At 44.2% G+C, this 23,617-nt stretch overlaps 1 protein-coding gene across 2 annotated transcripts in view; it reads right to left on the bottom strand.

Annotated features, from left to right (window-relative positions):
- Window positions 1-1,836: 1,836 nt before the first annotated feature.
- Window positions 1,837-23,617, bottom strand: part of LOC147105148 (ras association domain-containing protein 5-like) — a 160,799-nt gene continuing 139,018 nt past the window's right edge. For both annotated transcript variants that reach the window (XM_086011241.1, XM_086011242.1), the window contains 4 exons: window positions 21,244-21,354; window positions 16,965-17,262; window positions 15,519-15,634; window positions 1,837-7,545 (listed from right to left, as the gene is read on the bottom strand). In XM_086011241.1, the coding sequence (XP_085867367.1) occupies window positions 7,396-7,545; window positions 15,519-15,634; window positions 16,965-17,262; window positions 21,244-21,354 (675 nt within the window). In that variant the 3' untranslated portion in view covers window positions 1,837-7,395. The remainder of the gene's footprint in view (window positions 7,546-15,518; window positions 15,635-16,964; window positions 17,263-21,243; window positions 21,355-23,617) is intronic.

Genomic DNA, 23,617 nt, shown 5'->3' with positions numbered 1-23,617 from the left:
TCCGTTCCTCCTGCAGGTCCACTCGCTCAGACACCCAGGTCTCTGTTCCGCGCTGCCTTTATCCCCGGTCTCCGACTTCGTTCCTCCCGCAGGTCCGCTCACTCAGACTCCTTTTAGGAGTCCCCTTTTTCAATTGGTTTATCGGGCCCACCTGATCCTAGGGGCGCTTGCGAACCACGTGCGCCCCTGGGATCCATGGGCCATTACGCAGGCGTACGCGTGCAGGCCCAGGACCCAAAGAGTCCGAAGCTCCGGAGACACTAGGTACGTTCGGATTTTTTTTCGGTTCGGAGGTGTATTCTTCTGGTAAGCCTCCAACTGCAAATTCAGTCATTGGTAATGAACTCCTAAGTAGAATAGATCTTATTCGGTACAGCAGATCTATTCTATTTAGGAACCTGCCTATCATTGGCTTTCCAATATGTGTATGTGCCCATTTTCACTCTTGTAGGGGAGGATTTCGTATTTATGCTCGGTGTAATCCACTTAGCATAATCATAAACACGTCTGGATGAACAAGTTTTAAATTTTGCTACACCTAGTGCAGAGAGGAAATTCCCCCCACCATTGGAAAGCAATATGACTGACAGCTTTGTAAAGTACGCAGAATGTGGGTGGCAGTATTTGATCCTTGTTAGAGTTTGTCTTTATTTAAAAAAATTAATTCCTCTCCTTTCCCCAACCATACACTATGTGCTGCTCCTTGAGTGGAGGAAAGGAAGTTGCTCATTCCTCAGTCTTGAGATGACGACACTCAGTAAATTGCTGCTACAACTGTGAATAACAGCATAGGGCAACTTGGCCCCTGATTTCTCCTCCCCCCTTCCATGATGGAAGTGACTAGCATCTTCCCCCAACACCAGTAAAGAATGCAAATTTATTTGCACAGAATTGCAGACATTCACACTAGTTGTAAGGAAACTTGTGAAACATATTCACATAATTGATATTTTTTATTTTCCCAACTTTCTCCTATGGTTGCCCTTGAGAAGGTGGTGGTGAGCCGCCGCCTTGAACCGCTGCAGTGCATGAGGTGAAGGTACTCCCACAGTGCTGTTAGGGAGGGAGTGCCAGGATTTTGACCCAGCGACAATGAAGGATCGGCGATATATTTCCAAGTCAGGATGGTGTGTGACTTGGAGGGGAACTTGAAGGTAGTGGTGTTCCCATGCGCCTGCTGCTCTTGTCCTTCTAGGTGGAAGAGGTCACGGGTTTGGGAGATGCTACCGAAGCCTTGGCGAGTTGCTGCAGTGCATCGTGTAGATGGTACACACTGCAGCCACAGTACGCCGGTGGTGGAGGGAGTGAATGTTTAAGGTGGTGGATGTGGTGCCAATCAAGCGGGCTGCTTTGTCCTGGATGGTGTCGAGCTTCTTGAGTGTTGTTGGAGCTGCACTCATCCAGGCAAGTGGAGAGTATTCCATCACACTCACTTGTTATGGATGGCATCGCAGCTGGACCCAATTCCATCACTCAACATCTACATATGCTCACTTTCCACCAAGAATACATGCAAGAATTTTGATTTTCTTTCCCACTTCTAGCCCAAGGATGGCCAAATGTAACATCTTAACTGCTGTGTTGGCTGAGACCAGCTAACTCACCACAGACCAGGAATTGGTTGATCCTGGGACCTTTTGGTTTATAGGGCTTAATAATGTGATTCCGAGTTTTGGGGGGGGGGGGGGGGGGTGGCAGGGGAGAATTCCTATACCCGCTAGTTGAGCTCTTTCTCATAGGGAATAAGAAAATTTGCTGGGCCTACTGTGCCAAAATAAACAAGAACACCTTTACTGTAAACACGCATTGATTGTTTATGGTGTTTTTTGTTCAAAATATTTTTAAAAAATTTATTGAAAGAAAAAATGTCATAAAATACAATACTTGTATAGCCTTCCAGTCTTTACAATTGTCAAATACATTTTATGATGAAAATATAGGCCTGATTCCATACTCACTATTAGCAGCTTGCCAATAGTGATTTCTACATATGAGCAGAAACAGCATTCTCTATAGTGTAGCATTTTGTTGATCATTGCTATTTTAATATTTATTTTGCAATTTCCATTTCTTCCTATGGTGGTTTATTGCCAGCAACATTCTCAGTGCTGTGTTCCAGGAAGGAATGACTGGTCCACGTGCAAGTAATTTCAGAGCCATTCGCCTCCCCCACATTCTCTATAAATCAAATAATTTGTACAGAAATGAAATAAAGTGACCACATTGTATTCCTGGGCACTTGGCCCACTGGGGTCAAGCCCCTTTTTCTGGATATTTTATTTAATGTAGAAAAAGAGCAACGATTTTGTTGGTTTAGGCGATAGCTCAGGGCAGCAAAATCATAGTTTGCACAATACATAAAGTAGTAATGTGACACAAATAGTGCTTACAGACACCAAATTTAAATGAGTGTAACTCTTCTGCAATTGTTCAAGTGCAAATCTTCAGCGATGGGGACAAGATTCATTCACAGAAAACAGCAGTTACATGTCAAGCAGTAATATAGAATCAGGCCCTGGCTTTTGAAACAATACTGTTTTGTTTTACCTCATTCCTTACAAAAATATTTGGAAACAAATCCTACACAATGCTATCCGCTTGATCAAATTCCTATTTGATTTCATCAGATTGTAGAAAATTCAATGGACAGTTTTTGTGCCAATTTAACATTTAGTTCCTTATTTAACTTTTACCATCCTGTGTTTTATGTTAGAGAACTGTAATTTATGCAATAATTGAAATAGAAGAGAAAATATGACTTAAAAAAAAAGTTTTGTCAGAAGGGTTGTAATATGTTACAAAAGCCTTTTGGAAAGGTCTCTTTAATCCTAGGATGTATCATTAAGATCCCATCAACAATGGGTGGCGAAGTTTTAAAAATGGGATGTCAGTTTTTCTCTGTAATTAAAGACCTGATAATCAAATTTTGGGTTTGTAACATGCAATTTCTGCCAATTTCATTAATGGGTCTTAAATTAGAGACAATCAATCAGACACTCTCCTGTTTATTGTTAAACCAGATATTTCATGGTCAATCATTCCTATGGGATAGGTGTAATATTGTGCAGGATTGTTCAATAAGAGATTTGTTCTGTTTTTGGAAGGTAAGTTTATAAAATAAAATAAATTAAAAAGCACAATATACACATATGCATCTCCTCTGCCATTTAAGGCCAATGGTTTCTTGCTGGAATTTTTACAATATGCAGTTACTGTACTCATGTGGAACTGTCAAACAAAGCAAAGACACTGTCTGCCATTAGATCGGCTGTTTCTCTAAATAGTGAGCATCACTGCCCTTCCACCTAACACTCTACTGCAGGAGTATTCCACGGTTATAATGACTGCCTGTCAAAGGAAGTTTGCCCTTTTCAGAAGTATGCAGACAAGCTGACTCAGCATTTAAACCAGTAGTCCATTAATAAACTCTTTACAATATCTAATTATTCCTTGAACATTGACTGATCAGAAAGAAAGAACTTGCATTTATATGCGCTTTTTATGTCCTCGGGACATCTCAAAGTGCTTTACAGCCAATGAATTACTTTTGAAGTGTAGTAACTGATTTTTTGTAAGCATATGCAGTAGCCAATTTGTGCAAAGCAAGGTCCCACAAACAGCGGTAAGATACATGACCAGTTAATCTGTTTTGCTGGTGTTGATCGGAGGATAAATGTTGGCCAAGATACTGGGAGAACCCCCTGCTTATCTTCAAATAGTGGGATCCTTTGCGTCCACCTTGCTTCCAAATTATTTTTGAACGCTAGTTCATTAGTTTTCAATTACTAATCTACAGACTGGATCTACTTACTCCTTTCATACACCAAGAAATGTATTTTTAGCTTGTGATGTCCCTTTAATAGCTTTTAAGCCTACTACCATATACATATAGGTTAAAGTCATCACTTAAAGGTTTGGGCATTCTGGGCAATACTCCATTTGCAAAGGTCTCAGTTAAATTGTCAAAAAGTTGAGTGTCCAGCAAATTTATTAAAAGAAGGATTTTACAAAGAGAAAATTAATTAGGTATTTAATCTGCAAAATGAGTTATAGGAGGAAACTATGCATGCAAGATGTTAAACAGCAATTTTCAGAAATTCCTATTTACAAAATATGATAATAGACACGAGGCTGCCAAAAAAGATTTTTGGGTGGTTTCAAAAAGCACAATCTTAGTGGAAAATCTTTAATGAGATAGTGTCCCATTTTGTTTGCCTACGTAATGAAAACCACCATTCAAAGCCACCAGATAAAACCAGTCTCATCTGTATTTAGCCTCCTCAGAATTATTTTGGAAGTAAAAAGTTGGGAAGAAAATTTTATTATGACCAGGATAATAATTATTTTCTAGCTAAAAACAAATCTGGAAGTTGTTTAAAATTGCAAACTCACTCAAAATTCTGATACAAACTCACTCAAAATTCTGATACAAGCTTATGTACTTTCAAATGGAATAGAAATGAGTCACAGTTTCAGGAACAGTATTGCCTAAATGTTCCACTCTAAACAGTTATATTTCCATTTTCAAAAAGTGAGACAGTAGGGATAACTTAAAGAAAACATGGCCACATAAAACAGTTTTTTGCTAAATTTGCCCAGCAAACTAACTGGAGAAATTCGGCTTGGCTTCAGGTAATGGACATGCTTCAGTGCAATGATTTGAAGTCAGCAGTCTTATTCTATTCATGGCACTATACCTGTCCTGGACTTTTCACTCTGTCAAAGTAACATGAATAGGGTAAAAATAGAACTTATTTTTTGCTCTGCTAAATGCATATTTGGGGGGTGAAATTCACCTTGGAGGGGCTTAAGTGCATTGGCAGCTCATTTTACACTCTACCCAATCTTCTATTCTATTGACTTCAATGGAAAGGAAAATCAGACAGATTGTAAAATGGGTTGCTGGTTCGCTATTGCCTGTTTTGCACACCGCCAAGGTGAATTTCATCCCCTTGGAAACATAAAAGCAGAACTATAAAAATGAAGAGTGTCATAATGCAGAACACTGGAAAAATAACGCACAATTTTATAATATGAATATTTTTGGTATATTCTAATATCACACCAATATACCAGGGCAGTATGTAAAAGAAAATAATACTTTAGGTCACCTGGTAGTGATGAAGTTTAGTAAGAAGCACCTATGCAAAAATGCCCCAAAATGTCAAGTTTCAATTTTTATAATGCAGCCAGAGTCATGAATGGAACGGATGTGAGGAGTATTGTTTAACCCCATCAATACATTCTGAATCAAGCTATCCAATTATAACAATGGTACATTATCAAACTCACTGAAAATTCTTAAATATAATATTCTTGTCCTTGTGTTTAAATCCCATGGATTCACCCTTCCCTGTCTCAGTAATCTCCTCCAGCAACCCCTGACTTCCCCCTCTTATGCATCTCCCCCCGCTACCTTCACCCCACCATTGGAGTTTCAGCTGCCTAGGCCACATGCTCTGGAAATTCCCTCCCTAAACCCTTCTGCCTCTCCATCTCCCCTTCTTAAAACCAAACCTCTTTGACCAAGCTTTAGGTCACCTTTCCTAATTTTTCCTTCTTTGGCTCGGCATCTATTTTGCCTTATGCTTCTGTGAAGTGTCTTGAGAAGTTTTGCTATGTTAAAGGCATTATATAAATGCATGTTGTTGTTGTTGTTGTTGAAACATTTAAACAGCCAGCATCATCAAAACTCCCAGATTCGGATTAGCACAGTTGCAGATAAAGCTTCTTCCAATCTGCCCCAAAAAGCACCTTAGCACACTTAACCTCACTTCTGTTATGTGACAATTGTATTTCCTACATTAGTTAACCTTTGGGCCTTTGAGAATTAGTATCACACCCACTAGCAACTGCCTAAACTCATTTCACACAAGATCTGTGAGGACCGGAGACTTCTAGCCCATGGGTCTGGGCTGAATTCAAATCCAGGTCCTACAAGTGATAAGATGATGTGCTAACTCACTGCATTATCCAGAAAGTAATCTTCAATCAAGGTAATTTAAAAATTAAAATGAACTTCAATCAATCAAAGAGGATATAGTACAGAAAGAAAAAATGGTAGAGGAAGTGGAAAGGCACACTACCCCATGCAGGATGTCGTCAGGCCACAAGAATAAAAAATGCAAAGCCATTTTCAGCCAGTTTGAAACAGCAACATTAACAGGAAAAAAACCCGAATCTACTCAAAAATGTTAAGGAGGAAGATTTCTACTGTTAGTTTTATAGTAAAATCTTAAACGCATTCTTTATACGTGTGTTTAGGATTTTATTATAAATGCCAAACAGTGCAAATCTTCCCTCAATGTTTTATTTAAAGAGATATGTAGGTGCTTCCTCGTTACTATAGATCATCACTATTCAGATAATTATGTATGGTACAGCTCTCCTTAAAAGTATCCAATTAAGAAAGCTGTATACTTTGAGACAACTTTGATTACATGATGGCATTCTATGCAATTACATTCAGCACCCAGACATGCAACACTTGATTAGAGACTTTTTTTTTTTTTTTTTTTTAAAAAGAGGACAAGAATGAATGATTTTTGTCTAACATGCACAAAGCAACTACAGGAAACTTTCGATTAACCGGCCCCTAAATAACTGGAAATGTCGGTTAACCGGCAAAATTCAGGAGTCGGTTTCAGGTAACTTTTATTACTTGAACAACAAATGGAGGAAGGCAAGGGTTTGGCTGCAGCTGTTGCTAAGCTACAGAGACGCTCGCAACTTGTGGACGTTGTTCTGAAGCTGTTGCTAAGCAACAGGGTTTGTTGCTTTATCTTTTACTATAGCGTTCGGTTATCCGGAATTGTTGCTGAACCGGCACCACGTTGGTCCCGTCCATGCCGGATACCAGAAAGTTTCCTGTACTAACTGTTAATAGACACTCTGAAGCCCCAAATAGTGATTTGGTGCAATGCAAAATAACCAGCATAACCCTTTGAGCACTGAATGAATGCTCTCTGCAGCTTCTGAACTGCAACTCCATTGCTACCATACCTAAATTTTCTGTAAATTTGCTATGTTCAGTATTAAGAAGCAAAGAAATACACAGAGCCAGAAAGAGGTTTATAATTCACAGTATTCTTTGAACAGACTTAAAAAAAATTATCTAGAAATATGTTGTAATTATGTTCCGTCTTCAGTACTCAAAGGGTTAAATTAAAACACACTATGAAAAGCAGCTGTTTTTTGGTCAGTCCAGAGTGGTAGCTCCATACAGGCAGTAATGTTTCTAACTCCTGGCACCAGCTCTGCACTTTTACAGTTTTAAAAGCAACATTTGTTGTTGCCTTGTTGTTGCACTTGTCCCTCGAGATAATCCTGCCCAAGCGTCCTGAGCAACATTTAAAGATAGTCTTATGTTGATTTTTTGGTTTCTCTGCGATCCAGTTATCCAGGCTTCCCAACCGCCTTCAAGGCCTGCTCCAGTTTTTGACGAAATGTGATGTATTTCTGCTGCACCTGTTGGATCCGTTCCTTTTCCTCTTTCTCCAATATAATGAGGAAATTTTGCAATTCCGGCACACTAAAGGCATCCCACTGTAGGAATGAAAAAAAATCCTAAAAACGTTAATATCTTGTTCTAAAATATTAGTTTGAATCTAAAATACAACCTGAACCTTTACAATCATTCATTACATTATTAGACAATGGGGGTAATTTTAACTTTGGGCGATAGTGTAAAATAGGCGATATTGAATTGGCCACTTAAACGCCCCACCGATTTTTCCTTCCATTGACTTCAATGGAAAGGGCAATCAGGCCTGGTGTATAATGGGTGGCTAATTCAATATTTAAACCATCGGCCAAAGTTAAAATTACTCCCATTGTCTAATAATGTAACGAATGTACAGGGATCCATTATCCTGTAGACATTGATAGAGGCGCAGAAGAAGTGTTAGCAATCCCAAACAGCTAAAAAGGAAGAATTACTTTAAAAAAACACGTATTTTCTCCAATGTTTCTTCCCTTTTCTGCTGAAGGAGCTAATTCTTCATGGGATATGGTTGCCGAGGTACTGGCATCTGTCTGGTACTTCACCCAATTCCTTCACATGTGAGCCTAGATAGGTGAGTGCCAACAGGGCATCACAACTGAGCCCAATCCTGTTCTCACTAGGGAGTTCAAATTCCTGTTATATATTGTTTTTAGCATACTGGTTAATGCATGTCAAATTCCTATATGCACTATTTTTATTAAGTTATTAATTGGGGTAGCAATAAATGTGTTACATAAGAACATAAGAAATAGGAGCAGGAGTAGGCCAATTTATATAGCACAACATTTTTACAATCCAGACTGTATAGCCTAAATTCAATTTTCTGCTAACGTTATAATCCCCTCATGCATTTCAAAACTTTGCATACTACCTGTACCTTACTCAGATAAACAAGACTGGCAGGGCAGAAATCAGCTGCTGACATTTTTTCTCTGTCCTTTCAAAGCTTTCCAGCTTGATAGTTATATATACATGTAGCTTTAATCAAATGCCAAATAATTTTAACATTTACTTGCTCAGAAAGTTATATTTTCTGACAATGTAATTCAGCAAAAAATGTGGAAATATTTTAAAATAAAGGACTCAGACTAAAACAATTTACATTTCAAATTTGAAATCTTTTGTCGTCATGAAGAGGCCTACAGTTGTAACAGGTTGTTTGCACAATTGCCGTAGTTCTATAAGTGGCTATTGACATTTACAAAGGTGGGAAATGGTGCTCCACAGGGATCGGTCCTGGGACCACTGTTGTTCATCATTTACATAAACGATTTGGACTTGGAAATCAGAAACGCAGTATCAAAATTTGTGATTACACCAAATTGGGGGTATGGTTAATACGGAGGATGTCTGCGACAAAATACAAAGAGGGTTTAACAAACTTACAGAATCGGTGTGTAAATGGCAAATACATTTCATTCTAGACAAGTGTGAGGTGGTGCATTTGGTGGGAGGAATAAGGAGGCCACCTACTCCTTGGAAAATAAGAGTCTAAGGCCTAGAAATTCAGTGCCCTTAGCGCCGATTTTGCGGCGCTAGAGGGCCTAGCGCTGCAATTGGCGCCGGCGCCGAAATTGCCTGGGGCCCTTCCGCCGCGGTAGACCGGTAGCGCTGCGCCGGCACCGATGACGTCATCGGTGTGCGCAGCGTCCCGGTTGCCATGCCGACGGGCCCCAGCGCCGAAATTCAGTTGCGGCCGCCTCGCCCGTGGCAGCCGCAACTAAGACTCTGGCAACAGAGTCTTACATGACTTTGCGCCGGCGCATTAAAGGCCCCGCGGCGGCCGGCCGCTTTCCCGCCGGCCGCCTGGCCGCAGCTCCCTCCCCGGACTTCCCCCCCCCCCACCCCCGGAACAGAAGCAAGCCCGGCACTTGTCCGAGGTGCCGGGCTCATTTTTACAATGATTTTCGCGGGCCGCGGCCGGGTGCAGGCAGCTCCTCCTTAAGGGAAGGAGGAGGCCTGCACTTCCCGAACCTGCTGCACCGCAGCGGGCGCCGCAGCGCCGGAATAGCGCCGATATTCAGCGCGTAGCGCCAGTTTTCAGGCGCAAACAGCTCTCAGCAGCGCCGGCAGCCGTTTGGGCGCAGAACTATTGAATTTTTGGCCCGCCCAGCGCGACTTAGCTCCGGCACTAACTTCCGGCGCTAAAGCCGTCGCTGCGCCAAAACCCAATTTCTAGGCCTAAATGAGGTACAGATACACAAATCATTAAAAGTAGCACTGCAGGTTAACAAAGCCATAAAAAGTGCAAACAAAGTACTGGGCTTCATTTCTAGAGGATTGGAATTCCAAAGCAGAGAAGTGATGTTAAACTTATATAGAACCTTGGTTAGACCACACTTGGAGTACTGTGCACAGTTCTGGTCTCCATATTACAAAAAGGATATAGAAATACTGGAGAAAGTGCAAAAAAGATTTAAAGGGATGATTCCAGAACTGAAAGGGTACAACTATCAGGAAAGACTGAACAGGCCGGGGCTCTCTTCTCTAGAAAAGAGAAGGCGGAGATGTGACCTGATAGAGGTCTTTAAAATTATGAAGGGGTTTGATAGGGTAGGCGTAGAAGAGGTTTCCACTTGTGGGAGAGTCCAATACTAGGGCCCATAAATATAAGATAGTCACTAACAAATCCAATAATAAATTCAGGAGAAACTTATTTACTCAGAGTGGTATGAATGTGGAAATTGCTACCACATGGAGTGGTTGACGTGAATAGCACAGTTGCATTTAAGGGGAACTAGTTAAGTACATGAGGAAGAAAGGAATAGAAGGAAATGTCGATATGGGGAGATGAAGTAAGGTGGGAGGAGGCTCGTGTGGAGTATAAACACTGGCGTAGACCAGTTGGGCCGAAAGGCCTGTTTCTATGCCATAAATTCTATGTAATCCGGTGTAAAGTGGTTACCCATGTGTGGTAAACCACGTTCACTATCGTATCACTGTTAGTAGTTAGCACTGTTCACCACTGTTCGTTATAACTGTATCACTGACCACTATTGTATCACGGTACGAGGTCGCCTCTTGCCACACTGCTATACCTGGGATGACCACTGCCGACTCCGCCTTGGCTCCACCCACCAGGCCAGGTATAAAGGTGAGCGACTGGCTGGTATTCCTCCTGCTTGGATCGGATCACCCACGAGAGTGGGCTCTGTTATTTAGTCAATAAAAACCTTTAGTCACCTTCGTAACTCTTCGCCTTTTATTGGAGGAATTGATAGGTATATCAATTTTATTGACTAAATTTAATGATGTCCGACAACGAGTCACAACCGGCGGAGGAGCCACCAGCGCAGCTCCCAGGAGCACAGCCACACCAGCCAGCTTGGCTGCGAGCCCTCAGACCGCCGTACCTGGACCTGAACCCACGAGCAGCAAACTCAGCCGCAGACTTTAAACACTGGCTGGTCTGCTTCGAATCATACCTGAGAGAATCCAGCGTCCCTCAGGCATCCAAACTAAGTGTCCTGCAGGCACAACTGAGCCCGAGAGTATACACTCTCATCGAGGACATGACTACCTACGAGACCGCCATCAACCTGCTGAAACAGAAGTACCGGACCCCGGTAAACTACATGTACGCTAGGCACCTCCTAAGATCACGGCCGCAACAGCCAGGAGAATCAGTAGCCGAATTCTCACAGGCGCTATATGCACTCGCCAGGAACTGTGAGTTTAAATCGGTGTCGGCAGCCGAAAATACTGAAGATAATATCCGCGACGCATTCCTGAAAGGCCTACGGTCCGAGTACTCACGGCAAAGACTGCTGGAAGCTAAAGACCTCAGCATGGAAAAAGCTGAAGCCCTTGCTATCTCCCTGGAAGTGGCCCACCAAGATCAGGAAGCATTCACCAGGTACTGCTCGCGACCCTGGGACTCGGGCCCGACCCCTACCACAGCACCCTTCCCAGCGCCGCCCCCGGGACCTACCTCTGCGTCGGCGTCCCGGACCCGACCGGCCCCGCCACCCCCGGCACCGGCCCCGACATCGGGCATCCGCGATCGGGCCGCCGGCTGTTTTTTTTGTGGCCAGGAGAAGCACCCGAGGTCGCGCTGCCCAGCCAAGAACTCCATATGTAAAACCTGCCTGAAGAAAGGCCACTTCTCCAAGGCCTGCAGGAGCGGATCCGCAGAGGCCAGCAGTGCCGCATGCGAACTATGGGGGCGGCCATCTTCGTTTAGGGCAACTGAGGCCAGCATCCCCACACATGAGTCATGGGGGCGGCCATCTTTGTTTAGGGCAACTGAGGCCAGCATCCCCACACATGAGTCATGGGGGCGGCCATCTTTGATTAAGGCAACCGACCCCAATAGTGCCTCATGGGGCCCTACCTCGTGGGAGACGCCATTTTACTCACCACGCCCGACCGCCTCGCCCGCAGATGACAACGACTCGCTCAGCTACACACTAGCTTCCGTCACCCTGGACCAAGCCCGCCCGCACCATCTGTCCAAGTCAATGATGGACATCAAAGTGAACGGCCACGCCACGACCTGCCTGTTCGACAGCGGAAGCACGGAGAGCTTCATCCACCCAGACACGGTGAGCCACTACTCCCTCTCTGTCCTACCAACGCGCAGCCGAATCTCGATGGCATCGAGGTCCCACGCCACGGACATCAGCGGCTACTGTGTCGTGACCCTGTCGGTTAAGGGCACGGAGTATAAAAACTTTAAACTCCTCGTCCTCCCCCATCTCTGCGCTGCCGTCCTACTAGGGCTGGACTTCCAATCCCACCTCCAAAGCGTAACCCTAGCATACGGTGGACCCCTCCCCCCACTCACAGTCAACAACCAGCAAACGTTAAACCGCCCACCGCGTAACACCTGCAGCCTCTCCACCCTCAAGGTCCCGCCACCCTCTCTGTTTGCTAACCTTACCCCTGACTGCAAACCCGTCGCTACCAAAAGCAGGCGGTATAGCGCCGGGGACAGAGCCTTCATTAGCTCTGAGGTGCGGCGCCTCCTGAAAGAGGGCATTATCGAGGGGAGCAGCAGCCCCTGGCGTGCCCAGGTCGTAGTCGTAAAGACCGGCGATAAAAACCGCCTGGTCATCGACTACAGCCAGACCATAAACAGATATACCCAGCTGGACGCATACCCCCTCCCCCGCATATCTGACATGGTCAATCAGATTGCACAGTATAAAGTATTCTCGACCATCGACCTGAAGTCGGCCTACCACCAACTCCCTATCCACCCTGAGGACCGCCAGTATACCGCCTTCGAGGCGAATGGGCGCCTATACCACTTCCTTAGGGTCCCCTTCGGTGTCACTAATGGGGTCTCGGTCTTCCAAAGGGAGATGGACCAGATGGTTGACCAGAACGAACTGCAGGCTACATTCCCCTACCTAGATAACGTCACTATCTGCGGCCGCGACCGGCAGGAACATGACGCGAATCTGGAGAAATTCCTCCGTACGGCCCAACGGCTGAACCTCACCTACAATAAGGAGAAATGCGTGTTTAACACCACGCGCCTTGCCATCCTCGGCTGCGTAGTGGAGAACGGAATCATCGGCCCCGACCCAGAAAGAATGCGCCCCCTCATGGAGCTACCCCTCCCCCACTGCCCTAAAGCACTTAGGAGAACCCTGGGGCTTTTCGCCTACTATGCCCAATGGGTACCCAATTACGCGGACAAAGCCAGACCCCTCCTGAAAGCCACTTCCTTCCCCCTCACGGAGGAGGCGTGCGCGGCCTTCTCCCTCATTAAGGGAGACATAGCCAAGGCCACGATGCACGCAGTGGACGAGTCCATCCCCTTTCAGGTGGAGAGCGACGCATCCGACTTCGCCTTAGCCGCCACCCTAAACCAGGAGGGGAGGCCAGTGGCCTTCTTCTCAAGGACCCTACAGGGCCCCGAGATCCGACATTCGTCGGTCGAGAAAGAGGCCCAGGCGATCGTGGAGGCAGTACGGCGCTGGAGGCACTACCTGGCAGGCAAACGATTTACCCTCCTCACCGACCAGCGTTCGGTGGCTTTCATGTTTAATAACAAGCTGAAGGGCAAAATCAAGAATGACAAGATTTTGAGATGGAGAATCGAGCTCTCCACCTACGATTATGAGATCTTGTACCGGCCAGGCAAGCTGAACGAATCCCCTGATGCCCTTTCACGAATGACATGCGCCAGCGCGCATATCGATAGGCTTCAGACCCTCCACGACCAGCTCTGCCACCCCGGAGTCACCAGACTCTACCATTTCATTAAGGCCCGCAACCTGACCTACTCCATCGAGGAGGTCAGGACCATGACCAGGAACTGCCAGACCTGTGCGGAGTGCAAACCGCACTTCTATAGGCCGGACCGAGCAAGCCTGATCAAGGCCACCCGCCCCTTCGAGCGCCTGAGCATCGACTTTAAGGGGCCCCTCCCGTCCTCTGACCGTAATGTGTACTTCCTCAACATCGTTGATGAGTACTCCCGTTTCCCCTTTGCCTTCCCCTGCCCCGACATGACCAGTAGCACGGTCATTAAGTGCCTGAATGCCCTCTTCGCCTTGTTCGGGTTCCCGAACTATATACACAGCGACCGGGGCTCCTCCTTCATGAGCGAGGAACTCCGGCAATTCCTCCTAGAGAGAGGTATTGCAGCAAGCAGGACCACCAGCTACAACCCCAGAGGTAACGGTCAGGTGGAAAGAGAGAACGCGACGGTATGGAAGGCCGTCCTCTTAGCCTTAAAGTCTAAGGGCCTCCCAACCTCCCGCTGGCAAGAGGTCCTCCCGACAGCGCTGCACTCCATCCGGTCATTACTTTGCACGGCCACTAACACCACCCCCCATGAACGAATGTTCGTTTTCCCCAGGAAGTCGACTACGGGAACCACTCTACCAACCTGGCTGACCGCCCCGGGGCCGGTCTGGCTGCGGAAACACGTGAGGACCCATAAAACGGACCCCCTGGTCGAGAGGGTGAACCTCCTGCACGCCAACCCCCAGTATGCCTACGTGGCGTACCCAGACGGGCGGGAGGACACTGTCTCCCTACGAGACCTCGCACCCTCAGCCGATCCGGAAACACCGCCACCACCCCCCCCAACCTCAGTCCAGGTAGACGGCATGCCGGAACCCCACGAGCCCTCGCCGACCACGCAAACACCAGCATCAACACCGGATAAGGCACCAGCACCGGATAAGGCAACACCACCGCTGCGGCGATCGGAGAGGCTTACGAAGCCTCCGGACAGACTGACCTACCAGAATTGGTAGTACACTTCACCCCGCCGGACTTAATTCTAAACAAGGGGTGAATGTGGTAAACCACGTTCACTATCGTATCACTGTTAGTAGTTAGCACTGTTCACCACTGTTCGTTATAACTGTATCACTGACCACTATTGTATCACGGTACGAGGTCGCCTCTTGCCACACTGCTATACCTGGGATGACCACTGCCGACTCCGCCTTGGCTCCACCCACCAGGCCAGGTATAAAGGTGAGCGACTGGCTGGTATTCCTCCTGCTTGGATCGGATCACCCACGAGAGTGGGCTCTGTTATTTAGTCAATAAAAACCTTTAGTCACCTTCGTAACTCTTCGCCTTTTATTGGAGGAATTGATAGGTATATCACCATGCAACTAACTAATTAGCAGTAATTAAAAATGAATCTCGAGTGATCCTACTGACTATATGGTCGCAAGAAGGAAAGGAATGTTAGTCACATGCTGTTCTCTGTTGATTCGGGTTTTGAGCAGCAAGAAGCAGGCCACATGGCTTTTCCAGGTAAATTCAACCCCGTTTCAAAAACTGTAACTTCCAACAGTTTGCTTGCTAACATAATCTTGCATATGATGCTCTTATCACATTCGGATTTCTTCTGAAGAAACACAACTTGTGTGCTGCAATTTTTCCCTACAAGGGCAGTCCAATAAATCACTTCACTGTTCTTCAGAATTTTAGAATAACATGAACAATAAATAGCTTCTGTGGTACTTAAATTAAAAACCGTACAGCACAACCATTGTTGTTTGTTTATTTCTGCAAACTTATCACTTCAAAAACATACCTCAACTTCCCCAGTTTCATTCTCCTTCAATGCAAAACTTGAGGCATTTGTGTCTGGGCCAGCCAAAAGACGGATTAAAAGGGGATGTTCATTTTCTTTAAGTTTCTGCAGGTGCACTAACAAAAGAAATTTAAAAAAATGTGGGTGTACTGATTATAATTATTAAGTCCTTTATGTTACACTGAAACAACAGACACAGGAATCAGCAGAATTACTAACCCTTGAAGCACTTGCTGCTGCTTATATAACAGGCTAAGGATCAGATGTAAAGTATCAGGGTGTAAAGTTTCCACTTTGGATGCAATTGGGAAATTGGGCCCAAAATGCACTGGTTAGGTTAGGCATCAAGTTTCCACTAAAATTCATTTGCATAATCACAAACGTAAAATCTTCCATGAACCAGCACAATCGGGCAGTGTAATAGTTTCTTCTTTTTTCCATTAAAAAGTATTCCTTGATATATTTAAGAGTGGTAACCTGGTGCAGTTTTATTAAAGTTGAAAATGGATTTATCAGCAAAAATAAACATTTTTAATAAGGGTGTGGAGTCCTCCACCTAATTTAAAATCACTGAAAATGGACTTAAAAAAACTATACTGAACCATTTAAGTTTCATTGGTGTACAATAGTGAGTTTCTTAGTAAAAGTAAATATTTTTTTGATGTGAATTGTTTTTTAAAAAAAGTGCCTACTAGTGTCTGTACAAGAACATGAGTACAATTTGAATAGCCTTTCCGAACCATCACAATCTCATAATTTTGACCTGGGGACGAGGCCTGGCGACCCCAATGGGTCTCACTTTTGCCCCATAACTGATTTGTACACTGGATTAATTCGGGCATCCAGGTCACTCATCGGAAAGGAGGTTGGAGCTAAGGAAATTCCAGGCATGTAAGCTCGCTCCCCCGGTGTTTCCGACATTTTGGGTTATGTTTGGAGTGTTCCCCCAAACAGGGCCTGATGGAAACTCATAGCTTGGTCCGACACCAGGTGTAACCCTGTTGATTTTTCTGTGGCTATGCTGCGCTCCTGGCCAGCTCATGCCGGGAGTGTGCTGCTGGCCCCGTGCAACTTTGGGCTATTAATATTCTTACTGTGAAGGTTGACTAGAATTTTTTTTTTGTTTCTACATCGAAGTCAGAAACACTTAAAAAAAAAAAAAAAAAAAAAAAAAAAAAAAAAAACTTCTGGTCACTGCAGCTTTAAAATTCTCCATTATAAACACTTTTGTATTGGAAGCAATAGATATAAAGGCAAGTCATAAAGACAACTTTTTTGGCAGTTATGCTTTGATCTATATTTCTTTAGTATTACGCAGTTGCCGTGTTTCGATAAGGTTTAGAAACTTCGCCAAATTTGTTCTTCCTTTCCTTCGCCCCCAAAAGTGAACACAATTTAAAATATGTAAAATAAGTCATGAAAATATAACACAAATGTTTAGATTACCATCATTGCCTTTTTTTGTCTGGTAGAAGAGAGCAAATTTTTGAGGGTTATCAATCACCATGAACTTTTTTAGCAGGCCTGTGATCACTTCATTAACAGTGGTTCCACTACTGACGTGAAGCTGTTTGATTGCGTCCAGTGGCAGGTAAAATGATGTTCGTTTGTCTGTGATTTCTGCTGGATTCACTTCCTTCAACACATCGTAGATTGATTGTGGTCTGATGCCTGCTGGGACAGTGACAGGGCGGCGGAGTTTGAGATGAACTTTGATGAACCCTGTGTATGTGCCATCCGGATTCTGAAAAATATGATCAACCGTGAGAATTTAAAAAGAAAATTCCTGTTTCAATAACTGCTAAACTATATGCATCCTCCGTCAGTGTGAAGAAGTAAATGTTTCATGAACTCTCTGACCCCTCAGTTCCTATGACGTGTGTAAGCCAACAGAAGGTTTGTTGCAGTTGATTAATATTTTTAAAACAAAATTAAAAGGTTAATCTTTTGTTTAGCCCATCATGCAGTACACCAGGAGGAAGATTTCCTCAGAGCACTATGTGTAGCGAAACAGACCGAATCTCTCCCCACCTCACCCCAGGAAGGTTGAAAAATTTAGAAGGAAAATGAAAAGAAGAAGTGGTTAGGTGGCACGACGCTTGGGGTTAAAAGCCTGTAGAGGGACGGATGACTGAGGTAAGTAAGCTATTCCATAGTCTTCAAATCCTCGGATAGAATATGTAGGAAATAAATCTAGATACAGTATCAATATACTGAGGATGTAGGGGTGTGTAGATGGACAGACAGTGCTGGCTTTCTGAGTGGGGACATCTCAGACAATAACATTGAAGAAATGATAAAACATCTGGTTACACACATTACAACAAATAACATGTTCCTTCTTGCACCATTGTTACAATTGGCTCCAAGCTACTCAGGCAATAAGACTCTACCTACCTTTATACCAGCATCAACGGTGTTATTCTGTTACTTGACATCTTGGCTACAATCGCAATATTTTTAGATTCTGTAGTTAATGCTACTCATATGTCTAATATTACAAGGACATTGGGGTTGATTTTCCCGAACCTGTCGGGAAGAAGGCAGGACTTCAACTTTCGGGTTTTTGACCCGCCTACATCGACGTCCGGCCAATCCGCGCGATTTTCCCTTGCCTGACCTTGTTAAGCCCGCCCAGCGGGTTCAGCAGGCCAAGGGCCACCCAGCAACAGGTGACGTCACAGACTGCAATTTCATCTGTCAAGATTTCTTGACAGATGAAATATCAGCATTTCACAGCTGTTTGAAGCTGTGAAACGCTGAGAGTTTGAGTTCTAACATGAGTCATTCTGCACAGATTCAGTTAGAACTGTCACCAGCACTCAAAGCTGAAGGCTGTCACTTCTCACAGATCGCAGCCATTCAGCTTCAAGTTCCGGTTGAGTGATGGGCTCCCGACGCCTACAGGAAGAAAGGCTGTGAAGGTAAGTACAGGTAAGTAAAAGTTCTTTAGACACACCAAACACACTTACCTTTGCACTCATGCACCCATCACTCACCGGAGCACAGACATCGCGACCCCTCCAACTCCTTCAACCCGACGGCCCGCCTGCTCAACCTGGCGTGGTTTGGAGCCGTCAGGAATCCCACACGAAACCCCTCAAAATAAGGATTAGGCTAAAAACTGCCTGTTAACTGGCAGTTAATTGGCACTAATCCCTTCCCGCCTGGTTTCGGCGGGTCCCAGTGCAGGGCAGGTACCCGCCGCCCCTGAAAGTTGCGTGGGGCGGGGTTTTGGGCGGGATGGTGTCGGGACCCCCAAATTCAGGATTTCGCGCCCCCCCCCACACACGCCTGAAACCCCGCCTGACGGCTCGGGGAAAATCGGGGCCATTGTCTTATTTACAACTGAACTGATACAACTTTTGCGTACAGAAGAGCTGTCAAACCAGCTGAGATTAAATTAACTACTGTAGCAACCTTAAAAGTTGTTCTATTAAACAAAGTAATAATATAAAACTGTGTTAATGTAGAAACTAACAGATGCAGCTACAGCGAAGTTACGCAAACATGTCAATGGCTATAATGGTGGATCATTCTTATTTGTTAAACCAGTCAAGCGCATATAGCATAAAACACAAAAGTGTACGCAATAGGAATAAATTTATACTTTAATTTGAGAAAAAATTCAACATGTATTGCTCCTGTTGCTACAGGATCCCATTGATGCCTCAGTGTCTGACTTCAATCAAGTATAAGTAGAAGCTGGAATTATCTACATTGAAAATAACTGTCCTACATTTCACAAGTTTTAAAATCCTATGCGGGAGAAATTGGGTGAGTAGCGCCACCTGTTAGCGCCTAAAGAGGCAGTCAGTGGCTGTAGCGCCACTGGCTGCGTCTGCGGCAATATTCAGTAGGGGCGCTAATTGTGGCGTTAGGCATTTGCGCTGCGCCGCCACCGATGATGTCATCGGTGTGCGCAGCGCCCCGTTCGCGATATTTGGCAACGAACGCCGCAGTTGCGCCGCTCGCTACCCGCGCCCAGTTCACGGGGCCTTACTGTGCCGGCAGCGGCGCAAATTAAGGTGGAGGTGTAGGAGGCCGCTTTTTTGGCGGCCGCCTGCCAGCACCTCCGTCCCCAGCCTCCTAACCCCCCCCACCACCCCGCGGCATTGCTGACTGTTTCCCGAGAGCCCGGCACTTCTCCTTGGTGCCGGGCTCATTTGCCGGCACTCGCGATCGCGCTGTTGCAGGCACCTCCCCCTTAACAGTGGGAGGAAGGCCTGCAGTACCGCAGCGTGCCGTGCCGCAGCATGTGGCGCTGCGATAATCAGTTTCAGCGCCCTAAGAGGGACGCGGAGTGCCTCGAGCCTCGCCCCGTCTCCCTCGAGGGGCACTGAAACTGAATTTCTGGCGATCGGTATCACTCCGATCGCTGCGCTAAATCCTGCGCTCCGCCGACTTTTGCGCCACTTTGGCACCCCAACCCAATTTCTAGGCCTATATATATTTGCAGTGATCAATCTCAGTACGCTCACAGCAGTGGGTTCCTGCCAATCACAGAGCTAAACTCCTGGAACAAGGAGCGAAGGTTAGCAGCTCGACTATAAAACATTTCTTAGCAGATGGCACAAAGGACACCTGCATTGGCAACATGATCGTAAGCCGAGCAATTTTTAGAAAGCTTTTTTAATATACAGAATTCATGCAAGAAATGTTAAAAACTATATGGGTCTTGAAAAATGTTAAATTTTTTAAACTTCTCAAGCAGTAAAAAAAAGCCTTCTTAAAATCACACAACTTGAAATTGTGCAATTCTGGGATTCTCAGAGGGGTAGGCGTCTTCAGCGCCTTCCTAATTGTGAAGGAAGTTTAATTTATAACACAGTTTTGTATACAGTGTATAGTGCAGCATTAACTGGAGGATGCTTTAACAAATTGTAAACACAACAGCAAAATGAAAAAGAAAAAAAAAAGATGTATGCTTAGAAAAATAACTTGGGTGAAAGTGCTCCTTGATGTGGACTAGCTAAATTACTACCTTTTGCAACTTGTCTGGCTCTCTCAATGGAACAGCTTCACATAATGGGAGCAGCTCAAAGATTTTTTTTGCTGTGTATTAGCAGCATGCTTATTATGTTATGTACATGCTATATAGAAGTAGCAATCAGAAGCAATGTGGTATGTTGGAGGACTAACATATTGCACCACACAGTGGTGAGATGCAGCATCATTGGTGCATATGGTTATAAATGGGGAATAGAGTGAAATACATCAATAAGCACCAGCTCGGCTGTATTTTCCACAGATGGTAGGGCTTTAGTTCTCTATCAGAGTGTTACTGCACAGGCATATATCATTGTTATAAGTGTCATGTGTACGCCCACAAATACTCTGCTGAATTTTGAATGAAACTGGAATATCCAATGGGCATGTTTGATTTAAACCTGTCGCAAACAGTTACATCTACTCAATAACACTGGTTTACCAGCCTGAGTGGCAGTTCAGAGTCATGTTATTAAGTAGATAGGATAGTTTTAATGATACGTGATAGTTTCTGCTTTAGCCGCCAGCACAGCATTACTTCTGTGTTGACCCACCTTAAGTGAGGGTCACTGCAGGGAAAGCAGTTAAATCAGGAATGCAATTTTGATCCATGTCAGGACTTTCATGGAATTAAACAGAGTGGAGTATGAAAATCTTAGTATAAAAGTATTATTTACTGTGATTTCTATAACAACCATTACATTTAATTTTAAAAACTGATAAATTGAGTACTTACCAAGCGCATTCCCAAGCAGTTTTTAGCCTTTCTATTGTAGTCCTCAATTTTTTGTTTAATCTCTTTTTCTGTGAGAACTTTTGGTTTTTCTTCCACTTTTGTTGCCACATTCTGAAACATAAAAACAAACCATAATTAGAAAGGACTTTCTATTTCCTAAATTATCAAGGTGTATTATACCCACCTAAATCCCAAGGAAGATTTCAGAAAATATAAAATCACTTAAAACATTGTTTAAAACCTACGTTTATACCAACATCAGTGTCGTGAGTATTATTTGCCAAGTTTATACCTGCTACAGCCAAATATGCCCAATATTGTCAGAAAACAAACTGAAGATACAATTCCTTCCATGCCCAAAGCTATACCAATGTTAAAGCAGCAATGTCAATCTGGACAGCATCTTTGAAATAACCCAGAATCTCAAAATTCATTGTGGGCAACATGCTGATTATCCTCAAAGTTATCCCATTTTTACTACTACGAATTAGTCACAATTTTAGGAAAAACAGAGCCGATGTAAGAGTAGGACTTGGGTACAATATCAACAAAGTTGAATATATGTACAAAAAGTAGTAACTGCAGATGCTGCTCCTCCTGGCTCCATCTTTAGGTTCGTTTTTAAAAAAAAGGAACTTACCTCATTAGTGGCAGCCTTCAGTAGTCTCTTTAAGGACCGCCAGTTAGGCTGCATGTAGACCTGGTTATCCTGAATGTAGCCAGCCTGGCGCCAGCTGCGTTCAGAGCAGCCCAATTTTGGAACGGGATCCGAAAATAGGCGTTAGGCCCCTCACTAACATATGCAAGGGGCCGAATGGATATTTTAGGCATCCGCCCGAAAAGCCTAAAATTGGGCCCAGCGAATTTAGCAGTGGGACCAATGCCTGCACAGATTGGGCGCAGGCCATCCCACTTCTAAAATGGAATGTGCTGATTTTATGCCAATTTCTACCCCAGAGTATATAAGGATGCAGTTATGATACATTCTTTTCAAACTGTGGTTTGCAGGATAGTGCAGTCTATTTTGACTAGAGTTGTTTGTATATACATAAATATTACTGCACAATTCGGTTTTACAGGAGGCACCTGGCCCTCCACAAGCAGTTGTGGGGGTTATTGAGCAAGGAAAGATGACCCTTTTCTATTATGACAAAAGAGAGGTGCTGTACAGGCTAATGGGGGTGGGGGTTTGTCTGATTGCCATCCTCAATTTTACTTCTAAAATACAGATATATATTATTCAATACCATTACTCACAATCTACTATAAAGACATTTTAAAATTAACCTAAACTATAATTAAAGCAACAAAAGAAAGCAGCTGTTCCTCTCACTGATCTGCGAACACGTCCATGTTTGTGCCAGACTGGGATATGGATTTCTGGCCAACTCAGCTGGCGTTTGATTCACTACATGAGTGCTGCAAGATGAAATGAGAGGAAAAAAGGGGGATGAATTAACTGGGGTGTTCTTGCATAGCTCCGGGCAGGTAGCTCAACACAGTATTGAAAGAGGCCTAGAAGCAGGATACATTTGTCCATTAATATCACCCTAATAGCAATTTCTAGGCATGTGTTACCGTACATATTTCTCAAGATAGTAACGGTTCAAGTCGCAACATAGATACGTGACTTTTACAACTTTATGTGGTACAAAAGGTAAATATTCAAGTATAGCATAGTTCAAAAAGACTGAAATATTGCATTCAATTCCTCCATTGTAAAATGAAAATAAAACAGAAAAATTATGGAAATACAGAACTGGTTGGTCAGTATCTGAAAGAGAAGGATAGGCTAAAATTTTTGGTATTACTGTTCATTAGAAAATGTTAAACATCCTAAATTTAACCTACTTCTTAACCAATGTCTTTCAAATGCTGACCAACCTGATGTGTGTTTCCAGCATTTTGTTTCTATTTTGGATTTCCAACATTTGCATTATTGTTTTGCCAATTTCTCCCCTTTCTGCTCCTGAAGGTGTTGACGCCTCCTGAAGGACAGAGCACCAAGCACCCTCCCTTAACTCACGCACGTATCAATTCTTCATATCAGAATAGACAGTGAGCACTGAGGCTATTTCATCATGGGGACATCACAGCAGAGCTCAATCCTGTCCTCACTCAATGTTCATACAAGTGCATGTTCCAGCAGAGGATGGAGCTGGAACCTTAGCTGATTTTCTTCCGAGGGGACCCTATTACCACCCTGGCTGAGATGATCAAAAATAGAACCTGGGAGCTTCTGGTTACTATAGCTCAGCTATATGCTGCCTCTACCAACTGAGCTGCCCGATTCTCTCTTTATCTCTGACATGTATAATGGAGTGCTTGCCCAATTTCCACAGTCTTGGATGAATGCTCTCACACATTATTGAAA

Source organism: Somniosus microcephalus, chromosome 18 (genome assembly GCF_052327205.1).
Source record: "Somniosus microcephalus isolate GS21.2 chromosome 18, FLI_Smic_1.0, whole genome shotgun sequence".
In the NCBI taxonomy this organism is placed as follows: domain Eukaryota; kingdom Metazoa; phylum Chordata; class Chondrichthyes; order Squaliformes; family Somniosidae; genus Somniosus; species Somniosus microcephalus.
The sequence above is the reverse complement of the archived record's forward strand: the minus strand, read 5'-3'. Positions and strand labels throughout refer to the sequence as shown.